A 14,599-nucleotide genomic window follows, 5' to 3' on the forward strand; every position below is an offset into this window, starting at 1 on the left:
TATGAATGGTTAACTGGCGCCATCTAGTGGCCAAAGCAGCGATGAACCTTTAATAACCGCGTTTTTGTCCCTCCTGCGCTTCCGTATACTCGCCTCCCACCAACTTCTTCCTGCACAAACACACGTGGATTTCCACTTACGCCAGGCAGAAACAATAACATGGCAAGCCAGGGGCTCGCATACGATGGCTGCAATTTCTTCAGACAACGGCTAGTTTTAGCCACACTCAGCGGGAAGCATGTTAAAATCAAAAACATACGGTCTAAAGATGACAACCCGGGGCTCCGAGGTGAGTTGCATCTTCATGTGGCGTCGCAGTTAGCTCGGCAGCTAACGAGCTAGCTGTTACGCAGTTGGGAGTGTGTTTTATTACTGGGCGTCATAAGTGGGGAAACGAATGGACAGTAGTGTAAATGTGAGATAAATCATATCTTACCTCACTGTACAAAGTTATGTCGTTGTTTTGCTCGCTAAGAGCATTGAGCACGTGCGTGCAGAGCTGTGTTTCTCATTATTAAGAGACTCATTTTAGCATGTGTGAGTGAGGATCCTCAGAAGTACCCACATGTTTACATCCATATGTTTTTAATACTGTATGCAAAAGTATAAAAATAACGCATTCGTTTGTTCGAACTAACTTGTTGATATTTCAAAGTTGTGTTAGACTTTGCTTTAATTGAAGAAAACATGCCTTTAATCCTCAGATCCAGCTGTTGGAAGACGTTTGGTTTGACTAACTCCATACCTTTCTGCTTGTCTTTTCCAGATTTTGAGGCCAGCTTCGTAAGACTGCTAGACAAAGTGACCAATGGCTCCAAAATAGAGATTAATCAAACAGGTGATCCTTATCATGAGGACAATACTGTTTACTGCCAGAAGATTGTTGAGATTTCAGGATTGATCAACACCAGCAGACAAATGAACAGAATTTCAGCAGAAGTTCTATATTGTTTCCAGTATTTTTGTTCTCTCATAGTGATTTTACATCTCATCTTTACTCTTTGCATGAGGCGTTAGGTGTAGTAATGTTCAGCTTCATTACCACAAGACTGTAAGGTACCACCCCCTGCGTTATGGACTCACTCTCTGGCCCTGTGTGTCCGTCCTCACTAGGTACTGTGCTATTCTACCAGCCCGGCTTGTTGTTAGGCGGCGCCGTAGAACACGACTGCAACATGCAGCGCGCCGTTGGCTACTACCTTGAGGCCCTGCTCATGCTGGCTCCATTCATGAAGACCCCCCTGAAGGCCACGCTGAGGGGCGTCACCAACGACCCCACGGACCCGACGGTGAGGACACGCATGCATGCAACTCATTACCTTCTGACTTCATTTTTACTGTTTCATTTTGCACCTTCTGATTTGATTTTGACTCAAATAGTGCATGAGCACCGGGTGGGGCTGAAGCATGCTTCTGCAAAGAAACCTGTCGACTTCTTTGAACAATTTATGGGTCTCTCCCAAATGAACACTGCCCCCTAGAGCACACATCCTTTCATGCAATGCATTATTTGAAAGTGTATGAAGTCAACAAAACAGACGGCAGAAAGAAGAAGCTTTGGGGATTCTGGAGAGAGGTGATGGCACGGAAAAAATGATTGCTGCTGTGATGGGAAACGGTGCATCTCTACGATGTACCGGTGAAGACGTAGACGCGTGTTTCAAGGATATTAACGCTCTGTCTCCTGCAGGTCGACATGCTGAAGTCCACAGCCCTCCCTCTGATGAAGAAGTTTGGCATTGATGGAGAGGGCTTTGAGCTCAAGGTGAGGACACAATGGTGGTCTGTTGATAAGCACGGTGTCATGTTATACATTTAAACGCAACTTCAGTCGATCCGTCTCGTGTCTCACTCTCCTTCTGTTGCTGCTCCCTCAGGTGGTGAAGAGGGGTATGGCGCCTGGTGGGGGAGGAGAGGTAATGTTCTCATGTCCCGTCAGCAGGACCATCAGGCCGGTGCAGCTGACCGACCCAGGAAAGATTAAGAGGATCAGAGGAGTGGCGTATCCTTCGCAGGGTCACTGTCATGGCCTTTTTTTCACCTGTAAACGTAATTGATGTGACGCAAACAAGCCTTTTTAGTCCCGTTGTATTTTGTTGTCTAATCTTCTGATTATTCATGTTGTTTTAGAAACAAGGAAATTGTGAAAAATGACAATTTTCACACTCGTAATATCCTTAAGCCAAATGTGATAGCTTCAGATGTTTTGATAAAGATATTCTCAAAGCAAATCCTCACTTTTGAGTTGCTGAATAAGTGGCATTTGACTAGTTGACATATCTCTCTGGTATCTCTCACTTCATGAATGTCAGAAACTAAACTTTGTTGTTTCTCAGGTTCGTGCTCCTGTCAGCTTTAGGTTGAACTCACTATGTCGTAAGAGTTTTCAAAGGTCCTTGACGTTCTGAACCCAGCTATTCAGTTCGAGTTTCTCCTCAGATGGCCAACAGGATAGTGGACTCAGCCAGGAGCGTCCTCAACCAGTTCATCCCAGACATCTACATCTACACCGACCACATGAAAGGAGCAAACTCCGGCAAGTGAGTATCTCCACGTTGATGTAAAACAAAAAGGGCCAAAAAATAAATTCTGCTCGCTGTTTAGAAGCTGTACTCACTTTATTCAGACAATCATTGTGTAAAATTCATACTGACAAACCACACTGGTACCACACTCTTTGTGCATTTATTATCAATGTGTCAATTAACCCAGCATATTCAGAGACGGACACAGCGTAACTCTTGTTGGGTGACTGCAGGTCTCCAGGTTTCGGTCTGACCCTGGTAGCGGAGACGCTGAATGGCTCCTTCCTCAGTGCTGAGATGTCGTCGATGCCGCAGGGGCAGGGAGACCCCACGCTACCAGAGGACCTCGGCAAGGACTGTGCCAAACTGCTTCTGGAGGAGGTGCATCGGGTAAGTACCGAAAAAAAGCCACACAGTACTTTCCACACACACTCATCATGCTTCGTGCGTTTGGGGGGTTAAAGTAGGGCTGGGCGATAAATCGATTTAATCGATTAATTCGAATGTGTGCTTTAAGGCGATGTGTTTTATTGAAAATCGAGAAAATCGCCCCCACCCCTTTTTCCCGTAGTAGAGTGCGCGCGCATTGTTTACAAACTAAAACAATGGCGGCCAGCAGCTTCACTGCTGGCCGCCAGCCAACTGTACTCCGCATGAGAAGAAGAGTGCCCGGTGGAAAGCCATCACGGATGCAGTCGCGATGTATATCGCAAAAGATATGGTGCCCATATACACCGTGGAAAAGCCGGGGTTTATTCACCGTCTCAAAGCTTTGGACCCCAGGTACGTGCTACCAAGCCGTAAACATTTTTCTGACGTTGCCTTGCCTCGGCTGTACAATAGTACACGCCAAAGGATCTCTGCGGAGCTGGAGGGGATGTCATTCTACTCCGCAACAACTGACCTGTGGTCCAGCAGGTTGACCCAGACACCGATCCACTTGACTGGTGGAAGCGTCACCAACTTAACTTTCCAAGGCTAAGTACTTTAGCAAAGAAATACCTCTCTGTGCCAGCTACAAGTGCCCCCTCTGAGAGGCTTTTCAGTGTGTGGGGGGGGGCATTGTTACATGCCACCGTGCATGCCTGAAGCCAGAGGTAGTAGACAGGCTTGTCTTCCTGGCAAAAAATATTTAGAAAAAACATGCACTACTGTTTAATACTGTTGGTTATGTTGTGAATGCACTTGATTTTGTTTACATGCACTTATTTACTGTGCAAAATATGTTATGTTGATGTTAGATCAGATGTTGCACTTTTGAAAATGTGAATGTTAAAGGGTCATATACATTTTATTTCATGCTGTGTTTGTATCAGTGTATTCAGTTAGAAAAGCTTACTGTAAAAAGTTACATTTGCACAGTTGTTTACAATGGAAGGCTACTATTTAATGCCATTTAATGTTATGTTTAATTTAATTTTATATTTAAATGATTCAGGCAAACAAAAGAGTGACCAAATACTTTTTGTATACTACAGGCACCTTTCTACAATGTTCAGGTTTTGTTTGCACTTTATTTTTATCAACCTACTTGGGAAAATCATCACAAAATAAAAGAAAAAATTGTTTTCAACAGCTTCTGTCATCTGCAAAAAATTTTGGGGGAAAAAAATCGATTTAAATCGTGAATCGGATTTTTTGTAAAAAAAATCGGAGATTTTTTTTTTAGGCCATATCGCCCAGCCCTAGGTTAAAGGGATAGTTTTGTTTGTTTTTTGAAGTAGCACTACTGTGGACCGTGAAATCAATACAGCGTGCACTTAAACGGCTAAATATTTTTTTCCGGTGGATGAAATAAGTTTTGCAGCTGCCCTCTCCAATCTGGGGGCATGCAGACCGTCCTCTACTGTAGGTAATGAACTATGGATAAGTTACTCATACAACCTCACTTCAAAACAGACCAACTATCCCTTTAAGACCGACGCAATCGCAGTCTTAGGCCCCACGAACGGCTTCAGTTGCAAACATAAGGCGTTGCTACATTATTGTACATGGTGTTTCAGGCAACTGCCAGCTCTTTCTTCACCGAACTGATCTACAAAGCAACTGCCATTTCGCCTGTCCTGTTTTATTTGCGTAGTTGAAGCCGGCATAATGGTTACCTGTCCGTACTCCTCTCCGACAAGTCAGATATACAGATTACATCCAATGCTCATTTATTATGCTTTTAAAGGGATGTAAATAGATTTCACAGTGAAACGTTATCTGTTGCCTCTTGTACTTCAGGATTGTCCACCATAAAGATTTCACTATTATGATTCTTTGCTTAAGTTTAACTCACTCGTGTAAACTTTTTGTCGGAACATCGCCATTATCACTGGAGGATGCTGTCGGGTCTTCACTGCCCTGCACACAGCAGCTGGACAAATCTAAATTCTTGGGGAATACCTGGCGCAGACAGTCGGGACTCATTCGAGTCCGAGCATGCACTATGGACACTCGCTGCCTTTGTTTGCCCGCATTCTCCGGTAATGACCCCGGTCTGGAGTTCAACTGAGAGACAGTTTATGGGCAGAAGAATAAAAAAAACAAAATAGCATTTCAATTCAAATCCAATGTTTTGGTCACGCTTACGCCTGTTTAATAAAGCCATCATAGATATGTCTCTATGTTGGAAAAGTTGGTCTGGACTTAGAAGAGGTTCCTCATCCTGTCAGGACTTGCAACGTCTGCTCTATTGTTCCCAATGACACTTATGTTTCATGCCACATTTTCACAATGTTTTGCTCAGCCAGAAGAGGCCAGCTGCCAGTTGACGATCACCCACACGTGAACATTTTTATTATAAAATAAAAAGTAGCATGAAAGTTGAGTAAAATGCCATTATGAATTTAAGTCAGGTATGTCTGTGCATTTCCGGTTATGTTTGAGGCCTCAGAATAAGTATAGCGTAATAAGTAGTAGCTGTTAACGAACTAACTTGGCCGCGAGTAAAAACATGTACAGGCTAAAATAATTTCACATAGTCAGGAAAAAGAAGCCACCTCATCAGAATTTGTACAATTAGATCCAGAGATTGTGTGACTGCAGTTTGCCTCCTCATGTGTCTTCCTCTCATAGGAGCCACGTGGGTCCAGTTAGCTGGTCAGGGCAGATTAACCCTGAAACAGGCTCCTCAGAGCGCGGAGCTAACGGTTCTCTTTAGCAGCCGCAGAGGTCGGTGGGCTGAAAAACAGCTGCTGATAGAACAGGCTTGTTCACCACTTCAGAGACTGAACAGCATTTGAATAACTGCTGATTTTAACAGCGTGATTGCTCGAGCTGAGACAGGATGACACCAGAGTAAAAATGGGACTCTTGTGCTGAAATAGTTAATTTTTGGAAAAACCCAGAAAGGAAATTAGCTGGACTCCCATTAAAGGGCATGTGCGCTCTGCACCGTGCGTCTTGTTTGTTTAATGGTTAATCAGTAGCGCCTTCTTGTAGTAAACCAAAGCTACATGATGGACATTTTGTTTTTGGAAGAAACATCAACACAGGACAGGAGCTCATGTAAGTGGTTCCAATTTTGTTGAGTTTTTGATATCGAATGATCTTTAAGAGTTGACCAACGTGGCTCTGTGTGTATGCTTGTTGAGAGTTTTCTCATGTAATCCAAGTATATTTATATCGTATAGTTTATTGTTCTCATTATTTCTCAGGATGTTGTTTTTCTACGAATGTGAGAACGGTTTCAAATATGACTAAAAACATTGGTATCTCCCTCATTATTTTTTATTTCACCCTGTTGACTCAGTTTGATATTATTGTATTTTACAGGTTAAGTTTATTACATGATTTTAATAATTCTTTAAATTTGTCGGGACCCTCGTTTTTCCTGTTTGTTTGAAAGGGGGTTGCCAGTTGCTCGAAGGATTCAGGTTCCGTGAGGGCCTCGTGGCCTCTTGGGAGATTTCAACTGTGCATATAGGGCCTGAATCTAGCTGTCAGAGATTATGTTCAGATATTTTATTTCTCTTTTCTTTTTTTCTTTTTTTACTGAAAAAAAGTCTGCTTATTGAAAGAGATATGCTGAGCAAAAACTGGGAAACCAGAAACTTTTCAGGGAAAATCTAAGTTTGAACTTCTGTAGCCCAGAACAACAGCACATAAAGGCTGATCAGGCACTTTTACAATAGTCAACTAGATGTGTTCTCCACTTTAGTGGTTTTATCCAACGACAGTGACACTTCTCTAACATTTTCCACACCGTATATTTGATAATGTCTCTTGTGCTTAATGAACACCGTTGAGTTTTTACTGGAGGAAAATTGTGATTGATAAAATGTCTGGGACGTAGAAATATGTTAGAAGTTGGAAGATTATGGGAAAACCTATCATCGTACTTTCAAGGCTTGTTTGTGGAGTAAAATGGTGGAAATACTTTGTGAGGGAGGTGTAGGTCTTCGTACGGTTGCATCTCTGCCTCGTTGGCAGTAAAGATGATGACAACAATGTCACCATAGTTTCGCCATGCCTTCGGTGATATGATTATCTAATTGAATCATGCTGTCACGATGCCATAATACTGGGCCACATGCGTACTTAGAATGAATGCACACTACAAGAAACTGATTTTGTTTAGCTGACTATAAGCTGACAGCATCACAGAATGCTCCTGGGTGTGTCTGGTCTCTCGTAGTCCTCTTCACACAGCTGCTATCAAGTAATCACGACGACATGTGATCACTTGGATACAGAGAGTGGATCCTGTGTCTCCGATGTCGAAGAAGTCAACAGACTAGAAGGACAGAGGGGGCAGGACAATGCAGCATTATTAAAGAAAAAGAAGAGAGAAACATTTTGTAGAGAGATTACAATTAATATGTCCAGTTCACTGTCATTAAGTACATTTGTTTTTTGTTTTTAAGATAGAAAAACCTGAAAAACATCTGGCCTACAAACACCTCTAACTATGTTATGCAAGTGTAGATGGCTATCAGTGTTGGACCTGTGCAGGGGTTGCCGTGTCCTTTTTTTTAAAACATTTTTTAAACATCTCCGCCTCCATGACGTCATTCTGTGTTTTTGTTGCTGAAACGCATCCCCCCCCCTCTCTCTCTCTGTATTTAGGGTGGCTGCGTGGATTCATCCAATCAAAGCCTGGCGCTGCTCCTGATGACCCTTGGCCAACAGGACGTCTCTAAGGTTGTGCTCGGACCCCTCTCCCCGTACACGTAAGTCCCCATCACTCAATAATAGACGCACAGCCTCGGCTTATTTATAAGTTACTACACAGATGCACTTTGTTATTCTTCTACTTGTCCAATCTTGGCAAGTGACAGTATTCCAAAGTTCTCATCCCGCTGTAGAGCATGAAATGCTGGACAAACGATAAACACACCCTTTCATTGCCTCATTGTTTGCTTTTACGGATTTTCCCTGAAAAATACCTGGGTGTGCTGGAAGTTTGAACGAACTTGCACCTAAACTGAATGACCCATGCTCCCAAAAGTTGTTGTTTCTTGCTGCAAACACACACTGGGCTCTGCAGTTTACATACACAAGATGACTCAGAAAGTCTGTTTGTACAAAGGTAAGAGAACAGAGGGAGCAAATGCAAGTTCATGCACCAGAATTTGTTCGTGATAAAGAAAGAAATGGAGGATTTTTTAATTTTATTTTTTAAATATGCAACAGGCGGAAAAATAACAGCCTCAGTTAAATGAATGGACTTCGGATCATTCTTTTTTTCGCACATTGCTTTTGCATGCTTGCATTATCATGGGACTTGGCCAGCTGTGCATTCACAGGGTTCATCAGTTCATCAGTGTGTGTGCTTGTTGAATGTGTGATGAATTTATATATTTATTATTTATATAGCAGCTGAATAAAAAGTTGATTTCAGACACCTTAATCCTCAGGAATGTGGAGAGAACAATGAACTGTCCATTTTCAGTTATCATGGTACCGGTGCTGTGTCTGTCTCAAGTACAGTACTATGATAATTGAAGATTGGCAGTGCCATCACAATGCACTCCTCATTACTCGGCTAACGCTGATTTTTCTGAAGACCAATGAAATCAGGTTTGCATTGTTTTTGTTCCGATTAATCTGTTACACTTTAGACGTCCATGTCCGTGAGAGATAACGACTGCTGCCCTTTGACATTCACCTACGTCATATGAAGCCCACAGCACGGAGTAGACCCAGTACACTGTTGTGTACACAGTTGTGTAATATTGACAGTTGGACGATATCTCAACGCCTCTCCTCCATGAAAATGAAACTGAAATTTTATCTCCCAGTTTTGACTTTCTTCCCCCTCTCGCCCCCCCACTGTCTCTCCAGGATCGAGTTCCTCAGACACGTTAGAGATTTCTTCCAGATCATGTTCAAGATCGAGCTTCAGAAGCCTTCAGAAGACGAAAGGAAAGGCGGGGACAAGGTCCTGATGACCTGTGTAGGAGTCGGTTATAGCAACATAAACAAAACCCTGAAATAAAACAAGTATTTTTATATAAACATGTCTTGTAGCTCTTGTTTCACTAACATCAAATAGTAGAACACAGTATTTTTATTTTTTTTAATGTGAAAGTTATGACGTTATTTGTGTTACAATATGCATGAAATGTGGAGTTGACGGGAATCAGTCACATAGAATACAAACTAATTTATAAATTCAAAAAGACATTCAACAGCATTCATGTCTGCACTTATTAAATCTGTGTTAATCATCGCACTGCACTGTCTGGCTGAACATTGCTGGAATTCCACATTCAAAAGCGTTTCTCGATGGTTAGTTCCAGCTGAATTCAGGTCAAAAGTATCGGTATGCTGCTATCCTCCTTTTGCTGCGGTTCTTCCCGTCTGCACTTCACGCCACATGTTTCTCATCACTGGAGTTGGTAGCAGTTAGTCTTGGCCGCATAGATTCTTGAGGGTGTTTCCATAACTGCTCGATACTTCAGACTACGCAAACATAAAGACAGGGGGAAAATACAGGAAGGTTAAGAACATGTATCTTCTGATAACAATCCAACAAAAGCATTGTCCAGCATCTCAAAACGAGATACCGTAACGTTTAAACTTAGTTGCACATTTCGGTCGCGGTGCATGTGTAATTTCATCTCTGTGGGCGTGTGCACTGACCTCTAACTGGGAGTAGAGGGAGCCGCCAAACAGCTTCTTATACTCCGCTCTGATGTCCAGCAGGTCTATCTCTGAGCGACCGACTATTATCCTGGTCAGAGTGGACTCTGTGGTCCCCGCACCCTGGACAAAAGGAAGATTTGGGGGGAAAAGCAAAGGCACAAATTGGACTTTGGTAAATGAAACACTCATGTGTTTATATACATTATCCTGCAGTAACTGCTGCTTCTATGTCTGTGGTGTCGCATGTTTTTGGCCGTCTGCTTTAGAGTCTGTCGACTCTGTTCAACCAGCGGTGCACGTTTAGTGAAAGAGGCCGCAATAAAACACTGGCTTAACATTCCTTTCCACACCAATGGAGACAAATACAAATGTATGCTGTGGCTAAAAAGATCAGGATGCAACCAAAGAATGTGGGTTTTGTTTTGGGAGCCACTGCTCTGGGGTTTAAAGGGCCCTTATGATACAGATGGACGTATTATTGGACGGTTTACCTTCATGCTCTTGAAAAGCCTCTCAGCCAGGTATAAGGGAACGCTCTTCACACACTTCACTAGAAAAAAATAAGTTACATTTTAAATTGACTGCGATTCAATGTGAGGGTCAGAAATAAGCAGACAATATGATGCATTATTCTCACCAACAGCCACCAGTAGCTCCTCCAGGTTCCCAGACATCTCGCCCTCAATGCTCTCCTGCAGAGTCTTCTTACTAATAGTCTTGTACTCCACCAGAGCTGCCGAAACACAACACAGATTTCAATGTAACTGTTGAAGATCAGATGTAGGCTAACATAGATTTATTTTATATTTTATCAAACCACCATTGTGCAACCTCACAGAGCCGCTAGCATGGCTGCAGACTTGTCTGTTTTATTGCATTAGCATCCACAGAACAAACATGTGAGAGGTGAACCCACTCTGTCGAAGCTGGGGAATACTCCTGTGGCACAAGATGTCAATAAACTTCCCCTCGTCGGTTCCCCACTTCTTCTCCCCGGCGTTGTACATGGCCTGGGTGGAATAAGAGGGAGTATGAAAATACATACAGCTTCAGACTATAACGGTCGCTGGTTAAGACAAAGTGCATCATGCCTAATTTATTTACAACTATTAAATATACCTTAGCATCTGCTTTGGCTTTGGCAGTGTCCACATTGGTGCTCTCATCTCTCTTCCCCTGTGAGGACGACCGGAAGAACATAGTTTGTAATACGTAGAAGTAATCTGTTACATTTGGCATTGGTCATTTGAATAATGATCCTTTTTTGAGGAGCATTTTTAATATATTTGTCACACTTTGAGACGACAAACTGTTCAAAGATTTACAGTTCTTGTAGAAAATACATTTGATTTTTCTCTACAATTCAGACTTTTTTTCGATTATATTTTTTTGAGATAGGATAGAAATGTTCACGCCTGTCCAGCTAGAATGAATTGAAAGCTTTAGGTCTGATTCATTGAGAATGCGTTCACTGTTTTAACGTACGGTACCTCAGCCAAGATGAGCAGAGCTTTGCCATAATCTCCAGCTACCTCCGACTGCAGATCCTGAATCATCGCTTTTCCAGTTTCTTGAATGAAACGGCACAATACAGACGATTTCACAACAACCGAGACACATCACGAACATCTGCCAACTGTTTCACAATAATCCGAGTTGCTGTCTGATCTGTGAAGTTACAGTTGAAGACACTAACCTGCCAGGTATGCTTCAGACAAGGCCTTGATCTGCCTGTTGGATCTCGAGGCAAAGATTTCTGTCAGCGTACTCTCGGTGGTCCCTGCTCCCTGTATGCGAATCACACAAAATGTTATCTGCACAAGTGAATCATAATAGAGAAAAATGCAACTGCATTTCAGTGGTTCTTACACCCCAGAGGAACATTTTATGAATCCAAACAAATCAGAAGCAAATTAAGTCTGTTGAAACAAATGAAAGTTGTAGTACTGGTGTCTTCGCTCCCTTTGAAACCGTTCTGTTTTGTTTCTTTGAACACTGACGCGGCAGCAGGCCAATACGTGCTCTGTTTTGAAGCAGGCTCATGTCATCTTGAAGTCAATCGGACAAAGTCTCACCTTGATGGCTTTGATGACTTCCTGACAGTCGTAGACGGCAGGAGGGGTTACCAAAGCGACCAGCACATCCTCAAAGTCTCCCTGGGTGTCGCCCTTCAGGTCGGCTACTAATTTCTGATGGAGGAAGAATTGTACCACACATTTTTCTATGTCTCGTGTCACAACACTCAAGAATTATTATTATTATTATTATAAAGTCTATTCATATACCCGTCCTGTGGCTTTCTCATAGGCCTTAGCAATAAGCTGACGCTGAGCATTACTTCTCTGGGTCAACACCTCAATCAGCGTCTTCTCTGTCGTGCCTGAAGAGAAGAGACATGAAAGAGTTCATGGGTTTACAACCTCACACAAACATTTACATAAATGTGTTCCACCAGCAGATAGATGTGCACATTTAGTAAAATATGATTCAGGTGCTTTACATGTTGGTCTAATATAGTAGAGGACTGATAACGGTCACTCATTAACTTACCAATGCCCTCGATGGCTTTCCTTATTGCAGACACATCTGCTTCCACTTTGAAGTTTGCCTTGTCCTTCACAGTTCCTCTTGTGTTGGACTGAAGAAACACAGAAGCAATCACAGGCTCACACATTACAACCACGTAAGCATGTCTATGAATGTAAAACAATAAAACACCGCTGTATACAGGTGTATCTATTGTTTGCCGTTCTATATTTTATATTCTAAGCTTTCCTAAAGGATTTGTCACTATCCATTCAAGCAATTGCATCTCATGTAATAATAATGATCATCACAATCATCATCTTGGGAACTAAAGGGTAAGAGTGTGTTTAACTTACTGTCACAGTCAGTGAGGAGGGGGAGTCCAAGAGCAGGTCCAAGTCATCCTATACAAGTCAACAAATATGCTTTCATTATCCACTGCATTTTTCGGGTTTTTTATACTTAAATATTTTATTCAGGTTTTTTTTGGTTGCAAAGAAAAACAAATCCCAAACCAGTAAGAAATAACACGAGCAATTCATGCACCTGGCAAAAAGGCCAGGAGGAATACATTTGCATTTTTCTGTTTAAGGCCTACAATCGAATTTACATCCAACTACTCACCCAAACAGACATTGTTGTGGTGGAAGTCTTCAACTAGGGAGATGAAAAAGCACACAGTATCAGCATCTTATCGCTGTATTGGGATATGTTTTCAGCACTAGAGTTCTGCTTCTGATTCACTCTCTTCCACTTCATCCCCTGACTTTCACTTCGGGTAAAGTAAACAAAATCCGCTAAACTATTCTTCTAAATGTCTTAGTATGAATCCTTTTTAAATTCGTGAACGTGACAGTTTAACGTTGATCAAGCCTTCATAGTCGCGTGGACACGTGTACGTGACTAAGAACTGCAGAAAATGAAAACCTTAACATTGTGATGTCGACCGCTGCGGTCTAAAATACCATTTGCTCGATGAGCAACGCATTCAAATAACAAACACGGAACACAGACAGAGAATAAATACGTGTGCGTCCACACAGAAAAGGGTATTTCTCCATCTTACCTTTAGTAATAAAGGAACAGGATTGATGTCAGAGGAGGAATTTCACTGTGTCCAGAAATCGCCACACCTTTTACATAAGTTCAAAAGGCAACGCCCAGTATGAGCCGGAGGCAGTTGAATCATGGGGTCGTATAATTCATAAACTCCTCCTCACTGATACACTGTAACTATCCTGCCCTGCTATTTATCGTTCACAGACTCAGGAAGTCGTTGAGAAACGGTGCCTGCGCTCTGTAACCCGACTCCTTTGCGTAACAATCACGAAAGAAACAGTGGCATCATCTGCTGAAGACTATCTCCAGAAGCCATTCGATTCCAGGAGTGATCCAACAAGCTCCATAAGAAACTACTGTGGGTACAAAGTTGGTACATGTTTGCTTTCAGGGCTGCGGCAAGGACATGAGTCACAGAGAAGGAGGAAGGAAGACAAACAGGGGACTTTTTGTTATTAATCGACCTTATCTCTTTGACGTCATCACCGCAGTAACTGCATGTTGATCTACAGGCCTGTCATTACAGTTTATTCAGCGTAATCAAACCAGCCCTTACATCTCAAACGTATTTAAATGTAAATAATAGCAAATTATAGACTATTTGGTAATCATGCACATTCATTTACTAATTGAGGGATTATTTAGCTTAAGCAAAATTCATAGGTAGGAAAAAAAATAGAAGTGTGTGTAGCCGAGATAAGAGTGGTGTCAGCTCACCACAGCATCCTACACTGGAGACATGATGTTATCAAAAGATTGTTAACCAGATTAAACATTGTGCAAACAAATGAATGCACATAGGAGGAGTGAGAGTGCCACACTGTGAGGAGAGGGGTACCGTTGCGACATCTTGTGGCAAATTGTAGCGACTACAGATGTAGGGGCGTGAATCGGTTGTCAGATAAATCATGAAGATGTATGATTTGGATTTGTGCCGAGAGACATTTCAACTGGTATGGACGTATTTTCAAGTTCATTGGGTTCGTGTTGAAAATACAGAATGGTGTTCATGAATGTAAACATTTGGTGAAATATAACATGGTCATTCACATGTCTACATGTCTATTGTATAAGATAGAATAAATACGTTATCCCTCTCTCCATCACTGAGGCACACCAGTAAGAATACACTACCAGTAAGTTCATTTACACAAAATACACCCCCCTTGACTCCACCTACTTTGTGACACATGTCTCAGTCACGTAAGTTATATTGGATAGTGTTCCCTAAATAAAGCCTGCCAGGGGATCTTCCTTTCTGCCTTGACAATAAACCGACGTACAATACTCGTCCAACTACAACCCTAAACCAAATACAAACATTCTATAGTATTATAGTTAACCACCTGAAGAGTGTCACTTGCTGAAGGGGAGAGTTCACTTTAGCCTACGTTTGAACATTAGCGTTCCTTAAA

The 14,599-nt window shown here is 42.2% G+C and overlaps 2 protein-coding genes across 2 annotated transcripts; one reads left to right on the plus strand and one right to left on the minus strand.

Annotated features, from left to right (window-relative positions):
- Window positions 1-106: 106 nt before the first annotated feature.
- On the plus strand, window positions 107-9,025 carry rcl1 (RNA terminal phosphate cyclase-like 1). The gene is made up of 9 exons (XM_079289887.1): window positions 107-289; window positions 767-838; window positions 1,114-1,289; window positions 1,691-1,765; window positions 1,878-2,002; window positions 2,415-2,540; window positions 2,759-2,915; window positions 7,578-7,681; window positions 8,796-9,025. The coding sequence occupies exons 1-9, from the start codon at window positions 160-162 to the stop codon at window positions 8,947-8,949; spliced, it is 1,119 nt and encodes a 372-aa protein (XP_079146013.1). The 5' UTR covers window positions 107-159; the 3' UTR covers window positions 8,950-9,025.
- Window positions 9,019-13,345, minus strand: LOC306792635 (annexin A3-like). Its single transcript, XM_079289888.1, has 14 exons — window positions 13,192-13,345; window positions 12,750-12,782; window positions 12,482-12,529; window positions 12,150-12,237; window positions 11,885-11,979; window positions 11,675-11,788; window positions 11,296-11,386; window positions 11,090-11,169; window positions 10,719-10,775; window positions 10,516-10,609; window positions 10,237-10,332; window positions 10,091-10,149; window positions 9,597-9,719; window positions 9,019-9,416 (listed from the first exon to the last, which is right to left on the minus strand). Exons 2-14 carry the CDS (start codon window positions 12,759-12,761, stop codon window positions 9,360-9,362), a joined length of 1,014 nt encoding a protein of 337 aa, XP_079146014.1. The 5' UTR covers window positions 12,762-12,782; window positions 13,192-13,345; the 3' UTR covers window positions 9,019-9,359.
- Between the last annotated feature and the right edge of the window lie 1,254 nt (window positions 13,346-14,599).

Source organism: Melanostigma gelatinosum (assembly GCF_949748355.1).
Source record: "Melanostigma gelatinosum genome assembly, chromosome: 18".
Lineage (NCBI taxonomy): Eukaryota > Metazoa > Chordata > Actinopteri > Perciformes > Zoarcidae > Melanostigma > Melanostigma gelatinosum.